Source organism: Erinaceus europaeus, chromosome 13 (assembly GCF_950295315.1).
Source record: "Erinaceus europaeus chromosome 13, mEriEur2.1, whole genome shotgun sequence".
NCBI classification, from domain to species: Eukaryota; Metazoa; Chordata; class Mammalia; order Eulipotyphla; family Erinaceidae; genus Erinaceus; species Erinaceus europaeus.
In genome coordinates this window covers 85,757,540-85,771,126 of record NC_080174.1, presented here as the reverse complement: position 1 = coordinate 85,771,126, position 13,587 = coordinate 85,757,540, and the positions used below count along the sequence as shown (strand labels likewise).

Here is a 13,587-nt window from a genome sequence, read left to right as displayed (position 1 = left end):
TCTGATAATAACAGACATAAAAAGAAAGTATCAATCAATAAAAGTTGATGTATTCAGAAAATAAAATAAGATGGGGCCGGCTGGTGGTACATCTGGTTGAGCACGATACCACACACAAGGGTCTGTGTTCAAGCCCCAAGTCCCCACCTACAGGGGTGTGAGATTCTTGAGTGGTGAAGCAGGGCTGCAGTTATCTCTCTTTCTCTCACTCTCCATTTCCCTCTTCATTCCCAATTTTTCTGTCTGATCAAAATTAGAAAGAAAGAAAGAAAGAAAGAAAGAAAGAAAGAAAGAAAGAAAGAAAGAAAAAAAGAAAGAGAGAGAGGGGAAGGAAGGAAGGAAATAAAGGAAGGAAGGAAGGAAGAGAGGAAGAAAGAAAGAGAGAGAGAGAGAGGAAGGTTTAAAAAAAAAGAGGAAAAAAAGGCCACTGGGAGTGGTGGATTCATCATGCAGGTTCCAAGGCCCAGCAATAACCCTGGTGGCAATAAAAACATAATAAATGAAAAAGAAACAAAATAAAATTAGAGTACTAAGCATATTAGATATATGAGGTTTAACTGAGCTATTATATGCAAAGTACTTTAAATAGCACATAGCATACTGAAATGCTCAACAAATGGGCCCCTTTTTAAAAGATATTCTAGACACTTAGAAGACAGTCAGTGTCACATGGTCCTGGCTCTAGTAACAGCAGCTAAATCTCAAATACCACACTGCACATTTTGGTAGTCTAGCTATAAGCAGCCTTATATTTAACGAGACTGTGATTTAGGCTTTTCCTCTTTGTTCTGAGGATTCATTTCCCTTGACTGAGCTTTCTGAAGACCACTTAGTCCCCATTCAGATGATGTCTTTAAAAGCTTTTTGACTGGGGAGTGGGGTGGTAGCACAGCTGTTTAAGCGCAGGTGGCGCAAAGCTCAAGGACCAGGGTAAGGATCCTGATTGAGCCCCCGGCTCCCCACTTGCAGGGGAGTCGCCTCACACGTGGTGAAGCAGGTCTGCAGGTGTCTATCTTTCTCTCCCCCTCTCTGTCTTCCCCTCCTCTCTCCATTTCTCTCTGTCCTATCCAACAACGATGGCATCAATAACAACAACAATAATTTTAAAAAAGGGCAACAATAGGGGAAATAAATATTTTTAAAAAGCTTTTTGATTACACAAGGCTTTGCAAATGGGATAAAGAAAAAGAAAATAGGTATCTGATTTTCTTGTGGCTGTACAGGTGGGCAAGCAAGTAGCAGCACTGTCCAGAGTGGTTTACGCCACAGTTCTGGACAACACAACTGGCTTCACCAGTTTCCACTGGTGCCTCAGTGCATAAATGAAGGGTCAGAGAAGACTAAAACACAGGGAAGAAATGGTGATCAACAAATAGATCATCACCATATCTAGGGAATGTTTGAAATCTCTTCTGTAATGCAGTGATAATCGTATTTGACTTTACTGGAAGGTTCTATTTTGGTCTGTTTGATAAAAGCAACTGTCATCTCTAGTTTTCTATTTCTATTTAAAATATTTAATCATGAATAATAAAGAGACAACCAGACCATCACCCTGGCACACACGCAATGCCAAGGAACTGAACTCAGCACCTCGTCCTTCTAAGCCCAGCTCTCTAACTGCTGTGTCACCTCCAAGGGAGCTCTCCTCATATTTCTCTTCTCTTCAGTTCTTTTCACTTACTCACCCTGTCTCATTTCTTTTCACTTTTGTGAAAGAACTCAAATGACAAAGTCTTTAAAAAGCTAGTCTTGACAATATTGCTTGAAGGAAATAACCATAAAATTATTTATGCACAGATTTTTACATTTTAAATAAATTCTTGACTTCACTGTGCTGATGTGTGTGTGCGTGTTTTGATTTTTTATTATTATTTATTTTCCCTTTTGTTGCCCTGGTTTTTTTTATTGTTGTAGTTATTATGGTTGTTGTTATTGATGTCGTCATTGTTGGATAGGACAGAGAGAAATGGAAAGAGGAGGGGAAGACAAAGGGGGGAGAGAAAGACAGACACCTGCAGACCTGCTTCACCACCTGTGAAGGTGGGGAGCCGGGGGGCTCAAACCGGGATCCTTACACCGGTCCTTGTGCTTCGCGCCACATGCTCTTAACCCGATTCGCTACCGCCCAATCCCCATGTGTGCGTGTGTTTCTAAGCAAAGATTGCCTTGCAGTCCTAAAATGAGGATCTTCTTGTCAAGATGACAGACCTTATCCTGCTCTAGGTAGAGCAGAACAGAGGAGAGGTGATGAGAGACTTGAGGACTATTCTTCCGCTACAGCAATTCATCCTAAGAATAATGACTACATGTACAATCACTATTATAAACAGTCTTGAGAACATTCATTTAGGTAAAGAACTCTATGTAAAACTGGACTGTCCCATATGGTTCTGACAAAATGAGCAACCATAACAACTGGGTGTTATATAAGTTCTACTTCTTGAATTAAGAAACAGGAAGTCCCAAACCAACACTTGCATAGAAATTTTACTACAATGTTGAAATATTTGCAAAATGGAATCTTATGTTTTTATTCAAATACTTTTATATACCCTGTTATCAGTATATTTAGTCACTGATAATTTTTATTTATTTATTATGGGACAGAGACAGAGAGAAATTGAGAGGGGAGGGGGAAATAGAGAGGGAAAGAGACAGAGAGACACCTGCAGCCCTGCTTCACCTCTCGTGAAGCTTTCCCCCTACAGGTGGAGACCAGGGACTTGAACCTGGAGCTTTAATGTGTGCACTTGGTAAGGCAGGCACTCTGCCAAGGGAACTATTTTGTCAATCCTCTAGACCTGTGATTCTAAATACAAAGTGACCCAAATTTATTTGGTTAGAATTTTCTGGGCAACCTTAAACATTTTTATTAGCGATTTAATAAAACTGACTTCCAAGATTATAAGATACTAGGGTTCCCCACCACCACCAAAGTTCTTTATCCATGGGGAGTTAGTGGGTTTTTATTGCAGGCACTGAGCCCCAGCAATAACATTGTAGGCAAAAAAAAAATTAATTGGGTCTTCATAAGAAAGAAATTAAAAACCCACTGCTCCTGGCAGCCATATTTTTTCCCATTGTTGTTGGATAGGACAAAGAGAAATGGAGAGAGGAGGGGAAGAAAGAGAGGGGGAGAGAAAGATAGACACCTGCAGACCTGCTTCAATGCCTGTGAAGTGACTCCCCTGCAGGTGGGGAGCCAGGGGCTTGAACCAGGATCCTTGCACCAGGTCCAGTCCTTGTGCGTTGTGCCATGTGCGCTTAATCCAGTGCGCCACTGCCCAGCCTTGGAACCAATTAATTTTATTTCATTACTTTTCCCCTTTAGAAAGGAGTTTCTCGGGGGGGGTTCCCGGAAGATGGCGGACTGAGAAGCTGCTAGTGGCTTGAGCTCTGATCACATCTTCTGGAAACAGTAGGATTTTCTGCCTTTAGTAGGCCAGTCAATAAGGGGTCCTAGCGGTGACACCAAGGAGGTGACTATAACTTAATTGGGTTAAGAATTAGAGTAGAGGTGGCGTGGACTAGCAGGCGGGCTGCTCCAGACCTCCCAGGCAGCGGCGGGCAAGGCGGGTGCGCCGGACACTGTTCTCAGCCCGGGAAGGCAGCTCCTCGGCCAGTTGCAGAGCGCTGCTGGGCAGTCGCACCAGGAGGGAGCACTGTAGCTCAGGGGCTTTCTCTTGGGAGCCTCTGGGGACCACCGCGAACCTGAGGGCAGATCCGAGGACATCTTGAGTACAGCTCTCATTGGATCAAAAGGACTTGGAGGTAGTTTTCATTTTTGAGAAATCCTTTAAAAAAGCTTGGGGGGGGGGTTTCCCGGAAGATGGTGGACTGAGAAGCTGCTAGTGGCTGAGCTCTGACCACATCTCCTGGAAATGGTAGGATTTTCTGCCTTTAGCAGGCCAGCCAATAAGGGGTCCTAGCGGTGACACCAAGGAGGTGACTATAACTTAATTTGGGTTAAGAATTAGAGTAGGGAAAAAAGGGGGGAAAATTTTTTTTCTTCCTTCTAATTTTCTTTTTTTTAAAAAATATTTTATTTTATTTTTGAGAGAGATGCAGATAGAGAGAGACAGAGAAAAACACCAGAGCACTGCTCAGCTCTGGCTTATGGTGGTGTGGGGGATTGAACCTGGGACTTTGGAGTCTCAAGCATGAGAGTCTGTTTGCATAACCATTATGCTATCTCCCCCACCCTTCTAATTTTCAAGCATACCTCCTTCCCACCCCCCCCCCCCCATAACCAGTCCCTGAGGACCAGCTCCTAGCAGGATCCCCCACACCACCAAACAGTGTGCTTTTTTGAATTCACTGATACACATTTGGGAATTTCCTTTCACTGCTCTTTAATTACAGCTCTTTTTCTTATCTTTTCCCTTTTCTCTCTCTTGTCTCTCTCTCTCTCTCTTTTTTTTAAATCTTATCATACACTTCTTCCTTCTTCTTTGCCTTTCTGAATTATTTTGGGGAAGAAATCTGACTCAGAGTGGACTCTCTATGTGTGTATCTCTGCTCTAGTTCCCTTTCCCCTCTTGTTACCCCTAGAATATACAGTGGATAGTAGATTTGCATAACTGTCTATTCTTGCTATCCTTTCTTTCTTTTCTCTTTCTTCACTGGGATTTGGTTACTATTTTTTCACAGACTGGAGAAATTGTTTGGCTAACTGGTAACGATTAAACTACTTCAATACTTGCTTCAGTTGCTACTGTAATTCCTGAGGTTGGTGAGTGCAATTGTCATAAAGGTATTTAGTACAGTGTTACTTGTACTCAAGACACAACAACTGAGGAACAACAGAGCATAAAAAAAAGAAACACATAAATCAAAAACATGGGTAAAAACAAAAACAAATAATTGATCAAAAACAAATAAAACTTCTACTCCAATGAATGAAGACAAGAGTCCAGAAGAAACTACAAATCAGCCAGAAGTAACCATAGATAAGAAAATTATGCAAGCAATAATAAACTGATTAATCACAGAAATGAAAACAACATTGGAGGAAAGGAATGGCAGTATTAGGGAAACAACAGTTGAGACCCCCAAGGGAAATACTGATTATCTTGAGGCAATTAGAGAACTGAAATCTGAAATAGCTGTAATGAAGAAAGAAGCTGAGGCAAGGGAAAGCAGACTAACAGAAGCAGAAAACAGAATTAGTCAGACAGAGGATGAGTTAGAGAAAATGAAGAAAGAGGTGAAAGAGCTTAAAAAGAGATTGAGAGACACTGAAAACAACAACAGAGACATATGGGATGATCTCAAAAGAAGTAACATTCATATAATTGACCTGCCAGAGGAAGAAAGAGAGGAAGGGGAAGCAAACATTCTAGAGGAAATAATAGAAGAAAACTTCCCAGACCTGAATAACAGAAAGGATATTAAGATTCAAGAGGCCCAGAGAGTACCAAACAGAATCAACCCAGACCTGAAGACACCAAGACACATCATAGTCACAATGAGAAGAAGTAAGGATAAAGAAAGGATCCTAAAGGCTGCAAGAGAGAAACAAAAAGTCACATACAAGGGAAAACCCATAAGATTATCTGCAGACTTCTCCACTCAAACTCTAAAAGTCAGAAGGGAATGGCAAGATATCTATCAAGCCCTGAATGAAAAAGGGTTTCAACCAAGGATAATATATCCTGCTAGACTTTCATTCAAACTGGATGGAGGGATCAAAACCTTCTTAGACAAACAACAGTTAAAGGAGGCAACCATCACCAAGCCGGCCCTGAAAGAGGTTCTAAAAAACCTCTTATAAACAAGAACATCACTATAATACTTGCAATATATCAGAGCAAACAAAAAAAATTTTTTTAACAATGACACTATAATACATTAAATCCATAATATCAATAAATGTCAATGGCTTAAACTCACCCATCAAAAGGCACAGTGTGGGGGGATGGATCAGAAAACATAACCCAATCATATGCTGCTTGCAAGAATCCCATCTGTCACAACAAGATAAACACAGACTTAAAGTGAAAGGATGGAAAACTATCATACAGGCTAACGGACCACAAAAAAGGGCAGGAACAGCCATTCTCATCTCAGACACGATAGATTTTAAATTAAATAAAGTAATAAAAGATAGGCAAGGACATTACATAATGATTAGAGGATCAATCAGCCAAGAAGACTTAACAATTATTAACATCTATGCACCCAATGAGGAACCATCTAAATACATTAAGCACCTACTGAAAGAATTTCAAAAATACATCAACAGTAATACAATAATAGTGGGAGACTTCAATACCCCACTCTCACACTTAGATCAACAAAGCAGAGAACCAATAAAGATACAAGAGAATTGAATGAAGAGATTGACAGACTAGACCTCTTGGACATTTTCAGACTCCTCCACCATAAAAAACTGGAATACATCTTCTTTTCAAATCCACATAACACATACTCAAGGATAGACCACATGTTAGGCCACAAAGACAGCATCAATAAATTCAAGAGCATTGAAATCATCCCAAGTATCTTCTCAGACCACAGTGGAGTAAAACTAATATTTAACAACAAACAGAAAATTATTAAAAGTCACAGAATTTGGAAACTAAACAACATACTCCTTAAGAACCACTGGGTCAGAGACTCACTCAAGCAGGAAATTCAAATGTTCCTGGAAACAAATGAAAATGAAGACACAACCTATCAAAATATTTGGGACACAGCTAAAGCAGTACTGAGAGGGAAATTTATAGCCATACAGTCACATATTAAACACCAAGACGAAGCTCAAATGAACGACCTTACTGCACACCTCAAGGACTTAGAGGAAGAGGAACAAAGGAACCCTAAAGCAACCAGAAGAACAGAAATCACTAAAGTTAGAGCAGAAATAAACAACATCGAAAATAAAAGAACCATACAAAAGATCAATGAAACCAAATGTTGGTTCTTTGAAAGATTAAACAAAATTGACAACCCCCCCAGCCAGACTCACCAAACAAAAAAGAGAGAAGACTCAAATTAATAGAATTGTAAACGATGGAAGAGATATCACAACTGACACCACAGAAATCCAGAGAATCTTGCGAAACTTCTATAAAGAACTATATGCCACCAAGCTAGAGAATCTGGAAGAAATGGAACAATTCCTAGAAACATATGCCCTTCCAAAACTGAACCAAGAAGAACTACAAAATCTAAATGCACCAATCACAGACAAAGAAATTGAAACCGTTATTAAGAATCTCCCCAACAACAAAAGTCCTGGACCAGATGGCTTCACAAACGAATTCTACAAAACTTTCAGGAAACAGTTAATATCAATACTTCTTAAGCTATTCCATAAGATTGAAGAAACAGGAATACTCCCTTCCACCTTCTATGAAGCCAACATCACCCTGATACCAAAAGCTGATAGGGACAGAACAAAAAAGGAAAACTACAGACCAATATCTCTGATGAACATAGATGCCAAAATATTAAACAAGATCTTGGCCAACCGGATACAGCAACATATCAAAAAGATTGTTCATCACAACCAAATGGGATTCATCCCAGTAATGCAAGGCTGGTTCAACATCTGTAAGTCAATCAATGTCATTCACCACATCAATAAAAGCAAAGCCACAAACCACATGATTATCTCAATAGATGCAGAGAAAGTCTGTGACAAGATCCAACACCCATTCATGCTCAAAACTCTACAAAAAATGGGAATAGATGGGAAATTCCTCAAGATAGTGGAGTCTATATATAGCAAACCTACAGCCAACATCATACTCAATGGACAGAAGCTGAAAGCATTCCCCCTCAGATTGGGGACTAGACAGGGTTGTCCACTGTCACCGTTACTCTTCAACATAGTATTGGAAGTTCTTGCCATAGCAATCAGGCAAGAGAAAGAAATCAAAGGAATACAGATTGGAAGGGAAGAAGTCAAGCTCTCACTATTTGCAGATGATATGATAGTATACATAGAAAAACCTAAAGAATCCAGCAGAAAACTACTGGAAGTTATTAGGCAATATAGCAAGGTATCAGGCTACAAAATCAATGTACAAAAATCAGTGGCATTTCTTTATGCAAACACTAAATCTGAAGAAGAAGACATCCAGAAATCACTCCCACTTACTGTTTCAGCAAAATCAATCAAATACCTAGGAAAAAAGTTGACCAAAGAAGTGAAAGACTTGTATGCTGAAAACTATGAGTTGCTACTCAAGGAAATAGAAACCGATACCAAGAAATGGAAAGATATCCCATGCTCATGGATTGGAAGAATAAATATCATCAAAATGAATATTCTCCCCAGAGCCATATACAAATTTAATGCAAAAGCCATCAAAGTTCCACAAAGCTTCTTTAAGAGAATAGAACAAACACTACAATCATTTATCTGGAACCTGAAAACACCTAGAATTGCCAAAACCATCTTGAGGAAAAGAAACAGAAATGGAGGCATCACACTCCCAGACCTTAAACTATATTATAAAGCCATCATCATCAAAACAGCATGGTATTGGAACAAAAATAGGCACACAGACCAGTGGAACAGAATTGAAAGCCCAGAAATAAATCCCCACACCTATGGACATCTAATCTTTGATAAGGGGGCCCAAAGGATTAAATGGAAAAAGGAGGCTCTCTTCAATAAATGGTGCTGGGAAACTGGGTTGTAACATGCAGAAGAATGAAATTGAACCACTTTATCTCACCAGAAACAAAAATCAACTCCAAATGGATCAAAGACCTAGATGTCAGACCAGAAACAATCAAATACTTAGAGGAAAACATTGGTAAAACACTTTCCCACATACACCTCAAGGACATCTTTGATGAATCAAACCCAATTGCAAGGAAGACTAAAGCAGAAACAAAACAATGGGACTACATCAAATTGAAAAGCTTCTGCACATCCAAAGAAACTATTAAACAAACAGAGAGACCCCTCACAGAATGGGAGAAGATCTTCACATGCCAGACATCAGACAAGAACCTAATCACCAAAATATATAAAGAGCTCAGCAAACTTAGCACCAAAAAAGCAAATGACCCCATCCAAAAATGGGCAGAGGATATGAACAAAACATTCACCTCAGAGGAGATCCAAAAGGCTAACAAACATATGAAAAACTGCTCTAGGTCACTGATTGTCAGAGAAATGCAAATTAATTAATTAATTAATTAAAATTAATTAATTAATTAACCTCACTCCTGTAAGAATGGCATACATCAAAAAGGACAGCAGCAACAAATGCTGGAGAGGATGTGGGGACAGAGGAACCCTTTTACATTGCTGGTGGGAATGTAAATTGGTACAGCCTCTGTGGAGAGCAGTCTGGAAAACTCTCACAAGGCTAGACATGGACCTTCCATATTATCCAGTAATTTCTCTCCTGGGGTTATACCCCAAGGACTCCATAACACCCAACCAAAAAGAGGTGTGTACTCCTATGTTCATAGCAGCACAATTCATAATAGCTAAAACCTGGAAGCAACCCAGGTGCCCAACAACAGATGAGTGGCTGAGAAAGCTGTGGTATATATACACAATGGAATACTATGCAGCTATCAAGAACAATGAACCCACCTTCTCTGACCCATCTTGGACAAAGCTAGAAGGAATTATGTTAAGTGAGCTAAGTCAGAAAGATAAAGATGAGTATGGGATGATCCCACTCATCAACAGAAGATGACTAAGAAGATCTGAAAGGGAAACTAAAAGCAGGACCTGACCAAAGTAAAAACCCTGTGGTGAGGGGTAGACACGCAGCTTCCTGGGACAGTGGGGGGTGGAAGTGGGTGGGAGGCATGGGTCACAGTCTTTTGGTGGTGGGAATGGTGTTTATGTACACTCCTAGCAAAATGTAGACATATAAATCAGTAGTTAATTAATATGAGAGGGGGAAAATCAATTGTATGTCTCAAAGTTTTTCAAAACACAAACTGAATGTTTTAAATATATAGGCTGTGTATTTGATATGCGGACTCTCTCAAAAGCCTAGACCAAGTAGATTAAAAGCATCCAATAGCACAGCTACATACAAGATACTGGATACTGTACAGCAAACCCTAACAAAAGGACTTTTCAATGTTAACCCAATTACCAAATAATGTGATGATAACATTAACTATCAATTGTCTTTTTGAACCCTAAGACAGCAGGAACCTCACATCTCCACTATAGAGCCCCTACTTCCCCCAGTCCTGGAACCCTTGGATAGGGCCCACTTTCCCGTATGCCTCTCCCAATCCATACCAAATAATATTGCATCCGCCGATCACAACCTAACCAACACAACAATTGCCACCTCAACATGCTTTACCTCAGACTGTGTCCAGAGACTTCATGTGTGGAATGACAACCCTTCAGCTTCATTACTCGGGTGAGACCTTTCCTTTAATAGTACACTCTAATTTCATCTCAGGTGGTTCACTTTCTAACAAAGTCCCAAAACCTAGATATACACCAGTTTCTGTGAGAGAGAGCATATCTTCACACGTATCCATAAACTACTGCAAAATATATACCTGAAAGCAGAAGTACACTAGAGTTTGCAGTGAGTACCTCCCTAACACTTCCTCTCCACTATTCCAAGCTTAGAGTTCATGATTGCTCAACAATTTGTTTGGCTTCGTATGTTATCTCTCTTTTCAATCACCAGGTTCCAGATGCCACCAGGATGCTGGCCAGGCTTCCCTGGATTAAAGACCCCACCAATGTGGCCTGGAGCTCAGCTTCCCCAGAGACACACCCTACTAGGGAAAGAGAGAGGCAGACTGGGAGTATGGACCGACCAGTCAACGCCCATGTTCAGCAGGGAAGCAATTACAGAAGCCAGACCTTCTACCTTCTGCAGCCCTCAATGACCCTGGGTCCATGCTCCCAGAGGGATAGAGAATGGGAAAGCTATCAGGGGAGGGGGTGGGTTATGGAGATTGGGTGGTTGGAATTGTGTGGAGTTGTACCCCTCCTACCCTATGGTTTTGTTAATTAATCCTTTCTTAAATAAAAAAAAATTTAAAAAAAAGAAAGAAAGGAGTTTCTCTTGATGGAAGAGAAACTCTGTGGCTCTTCAAAGTCTAAAGAAATGAGATCACATTCTCCTCAAGCCTCAGGTATTTAACTCTCAATTCATGAGTTTTTCTACTGAGTAGTAGAGATTAAACTTTGCACTTTGAAGAACCTAGGTGAGGAGAAGACAAAAGTCCATTGGAATATATTGTTACATACAGTCATGAGAGAGAGGCAAGTTTCTCTAATTTTTCAGTTTCATCGCCTACAGAGTAGAGATACTAACAGTAACTACCTGATAGGAGTGTTAGAGAGACTGAAAAAACATATGTAAATACACTTGGGCTCAGGATAAGGATTTGCAAAACACTTCCTTTTAAACTGTTGCCTCCCCACACAACATATATATTTTAATAAACTTTCCCACTGTCTTGTTTATCTGTTACCCCCAAAACTGACACACTTCTGGACACATGGAGATTCAGAAAATTCTTGCAAAATGACTGATCACCTCACCTTGGGTCCACTAAATCATGGGCAGGGGTGTTTATATTCATATTTGCTGGCACAACTGGCCCGGGGAATATTTTCTCGCTGTAAGCTTTCAAGTGTTGCCTGCTCCTTTCAGCTTTCTTTCTAGTTACAGAAGGAAGACTGCTGGAATTTTTCCATGCTGGAGATACTAGGACGCTATTGATACTTTTATAAGTTATGATGTTAAAAACCATTGTATGTGTGCCTGGAAGCCTCGTAAGGCATGGGTTTCAGCATCCAACTTTAGGTGCTTTCAGAAATTGAATAAACGAAGAGCACAACACACTTGTTGTTCTTTAGATCAAAATGCACAACCTACAATCAAAAGTAGCAAAAGTGTGACATGAGCTGCACTGAACAGGTGGCAAAGTATTTTTTGTCACACCAAGGAACCCGGCAACAAGTAGGCATTGTGTTAAGGCTCCAGAGATGGGACACGGATATGTGGTGACAGCTTATTCAATGTCACCAAGCAAAAGCCACAGAGAAGATGGCCTTAACCAACTACTATGGTTCTTCTCCACTCCGGCCTCATACCAATGACACATGTCCCAGAGAGTTCAAGTGCACTTTGCAAGCAGTGTGAAGGTTCACATCTCACTTAAAAAAAAAAAAAGCAAAGTAGAACATTACAGAAATGGGGCCAGGTGGTCGCACACCTGGTTGAGGGCACCTGTTACCCTGCACAAGGATCCAGGTTCAAGCCCTCGGTCTCCACCTGCAGGGGGAAAACTTCGCAAGTGGTGAAGCTGGGCTGCAGGTGTCTCTCTGTCTTTCTCCCTCTACCTACCCCTTCCCTCTTCATTTGTGGTTGTTTCTATCCAATAAGTAAATAAATAAAGGTATTTTTAAACAAAAAAGAACATTAAAGGAACGTGATTAAAAAAAAATAATAATGTGTTCATAGCAGATGTAAACTGAAGACTGTGCCTGAGGCTGTGAGAACTCACGCTGCTCCCAGCGTTTTATGTTATGTCAGCTGTGCCCTTAAGGTCGAGGTCAGCGTCACTCCCACTCCTGTTGGTTTTTTCTGCCCCTGCTCTCCTACCACAGCCAAAAGGGAAACAGCTGTGGCTGCTGCTGTGTTAGGCTCAAGATGTGCTGAGCGAGAGAACACAAGTCAGATAGAGCTTGTACTTACTGCTCGCTTGGAAGTGAAGAGTTTCTTGACATGGCCTTTGGTGACAAGTCATAGTCGCTGTCTGATCTGTAGAGAAAGGACTCTCTGCGCTGGCTGTGCCCTGGGAAGGCGGCATGAAGCACCAGCCCAGAGGAAGAGCTGGCCTGGGGGTCCAGTGGGCTTCGACCTGGCGATGGACCATTTTCCACATCAAAGCTTCAAGAGAAAGCACAAAAAACAAATAAATAACTCGTCATAGGAGAAGTGTGGAGGAAGGCATCCAACCTATATTGAGAGTCAGGTGCCTGACATGAAATATCATCCTTTGTGGTTTTTAATTTTTTATTTATAAAAAGGGAACATTGACTAAACCATAGGATAAGAGGGGTACAGCTTCTCACAATTCCCACCACTAGATCTCTGTATCCCATCCCCTCCCCTGATAGTTTTCCTATTCTTTATCCCTCTGGGAGTATGGACCCAAGGTCATTGTGGAATGCAGAAGGTGGAATGCCTGGCTACTGTAATTGCTTCCATGCTGAACATGGGCTGGGCGTTGACAGGTCGATCCATACTCCCAGCCTGCCTCTCTCTTTCCCTAGTGGGGAAGGGCTATGGAGAGCAGAGCTCTAGGACACATTGGTGAGGTTGTCTGTCCAGGGAAGTATGATTGGTGTCATGGTCATGGTAGCATCTGGAACCTGGTGGCTGAAAAGAGAGTTAACATACAAAGCCAAACAAATTGTTGACCAATCATGGACCTAAGGGCTGGAATAGTGCAGATATCATGGCTAGAAAAAGGACCAGAAAGCTGGATCAGGGAAGAGAGTAGCTCCCTAATATGGGTAAGGGGTATAAATATTGTTGACTGTAAACCCCATAGATCTGATGTGATCTGGGGCCCATATTTAGCTTAGGAGCCTATGTGACCTCTGCATCC

General features: G+C 41.0%; 1 protein-coding gene across 5 annotated transcripts in view; it reads right to left on the bottom strand.

The window, feature by feature from the left end:
• The window catches only part of PDE4B (phosphodiesterase 4B), a 651,743-nt gene that overhangs the window by 165,966 nt on the left and 472,190 nt on the right, over window positions 1-13,587 (bottom strand). For 4 of the 5 annotated variants that reach the window (XM_060206363.1, XM_007528234.3, XM_060206364.1 and 1 more), the window contains one exon: window positions 12,669-12,863. In XM_060206363.1, the coding sequence (XP_060062346.1) occupies window positions 12,669-12,863 (195 nt within the window). Of the gene's footprint in view, window positions 1-12,668; window positions 12,864-13,587 lie in introns of those variants that run through there. The other variant, XM_060206365.1, reaches the window with a different exon arrangement.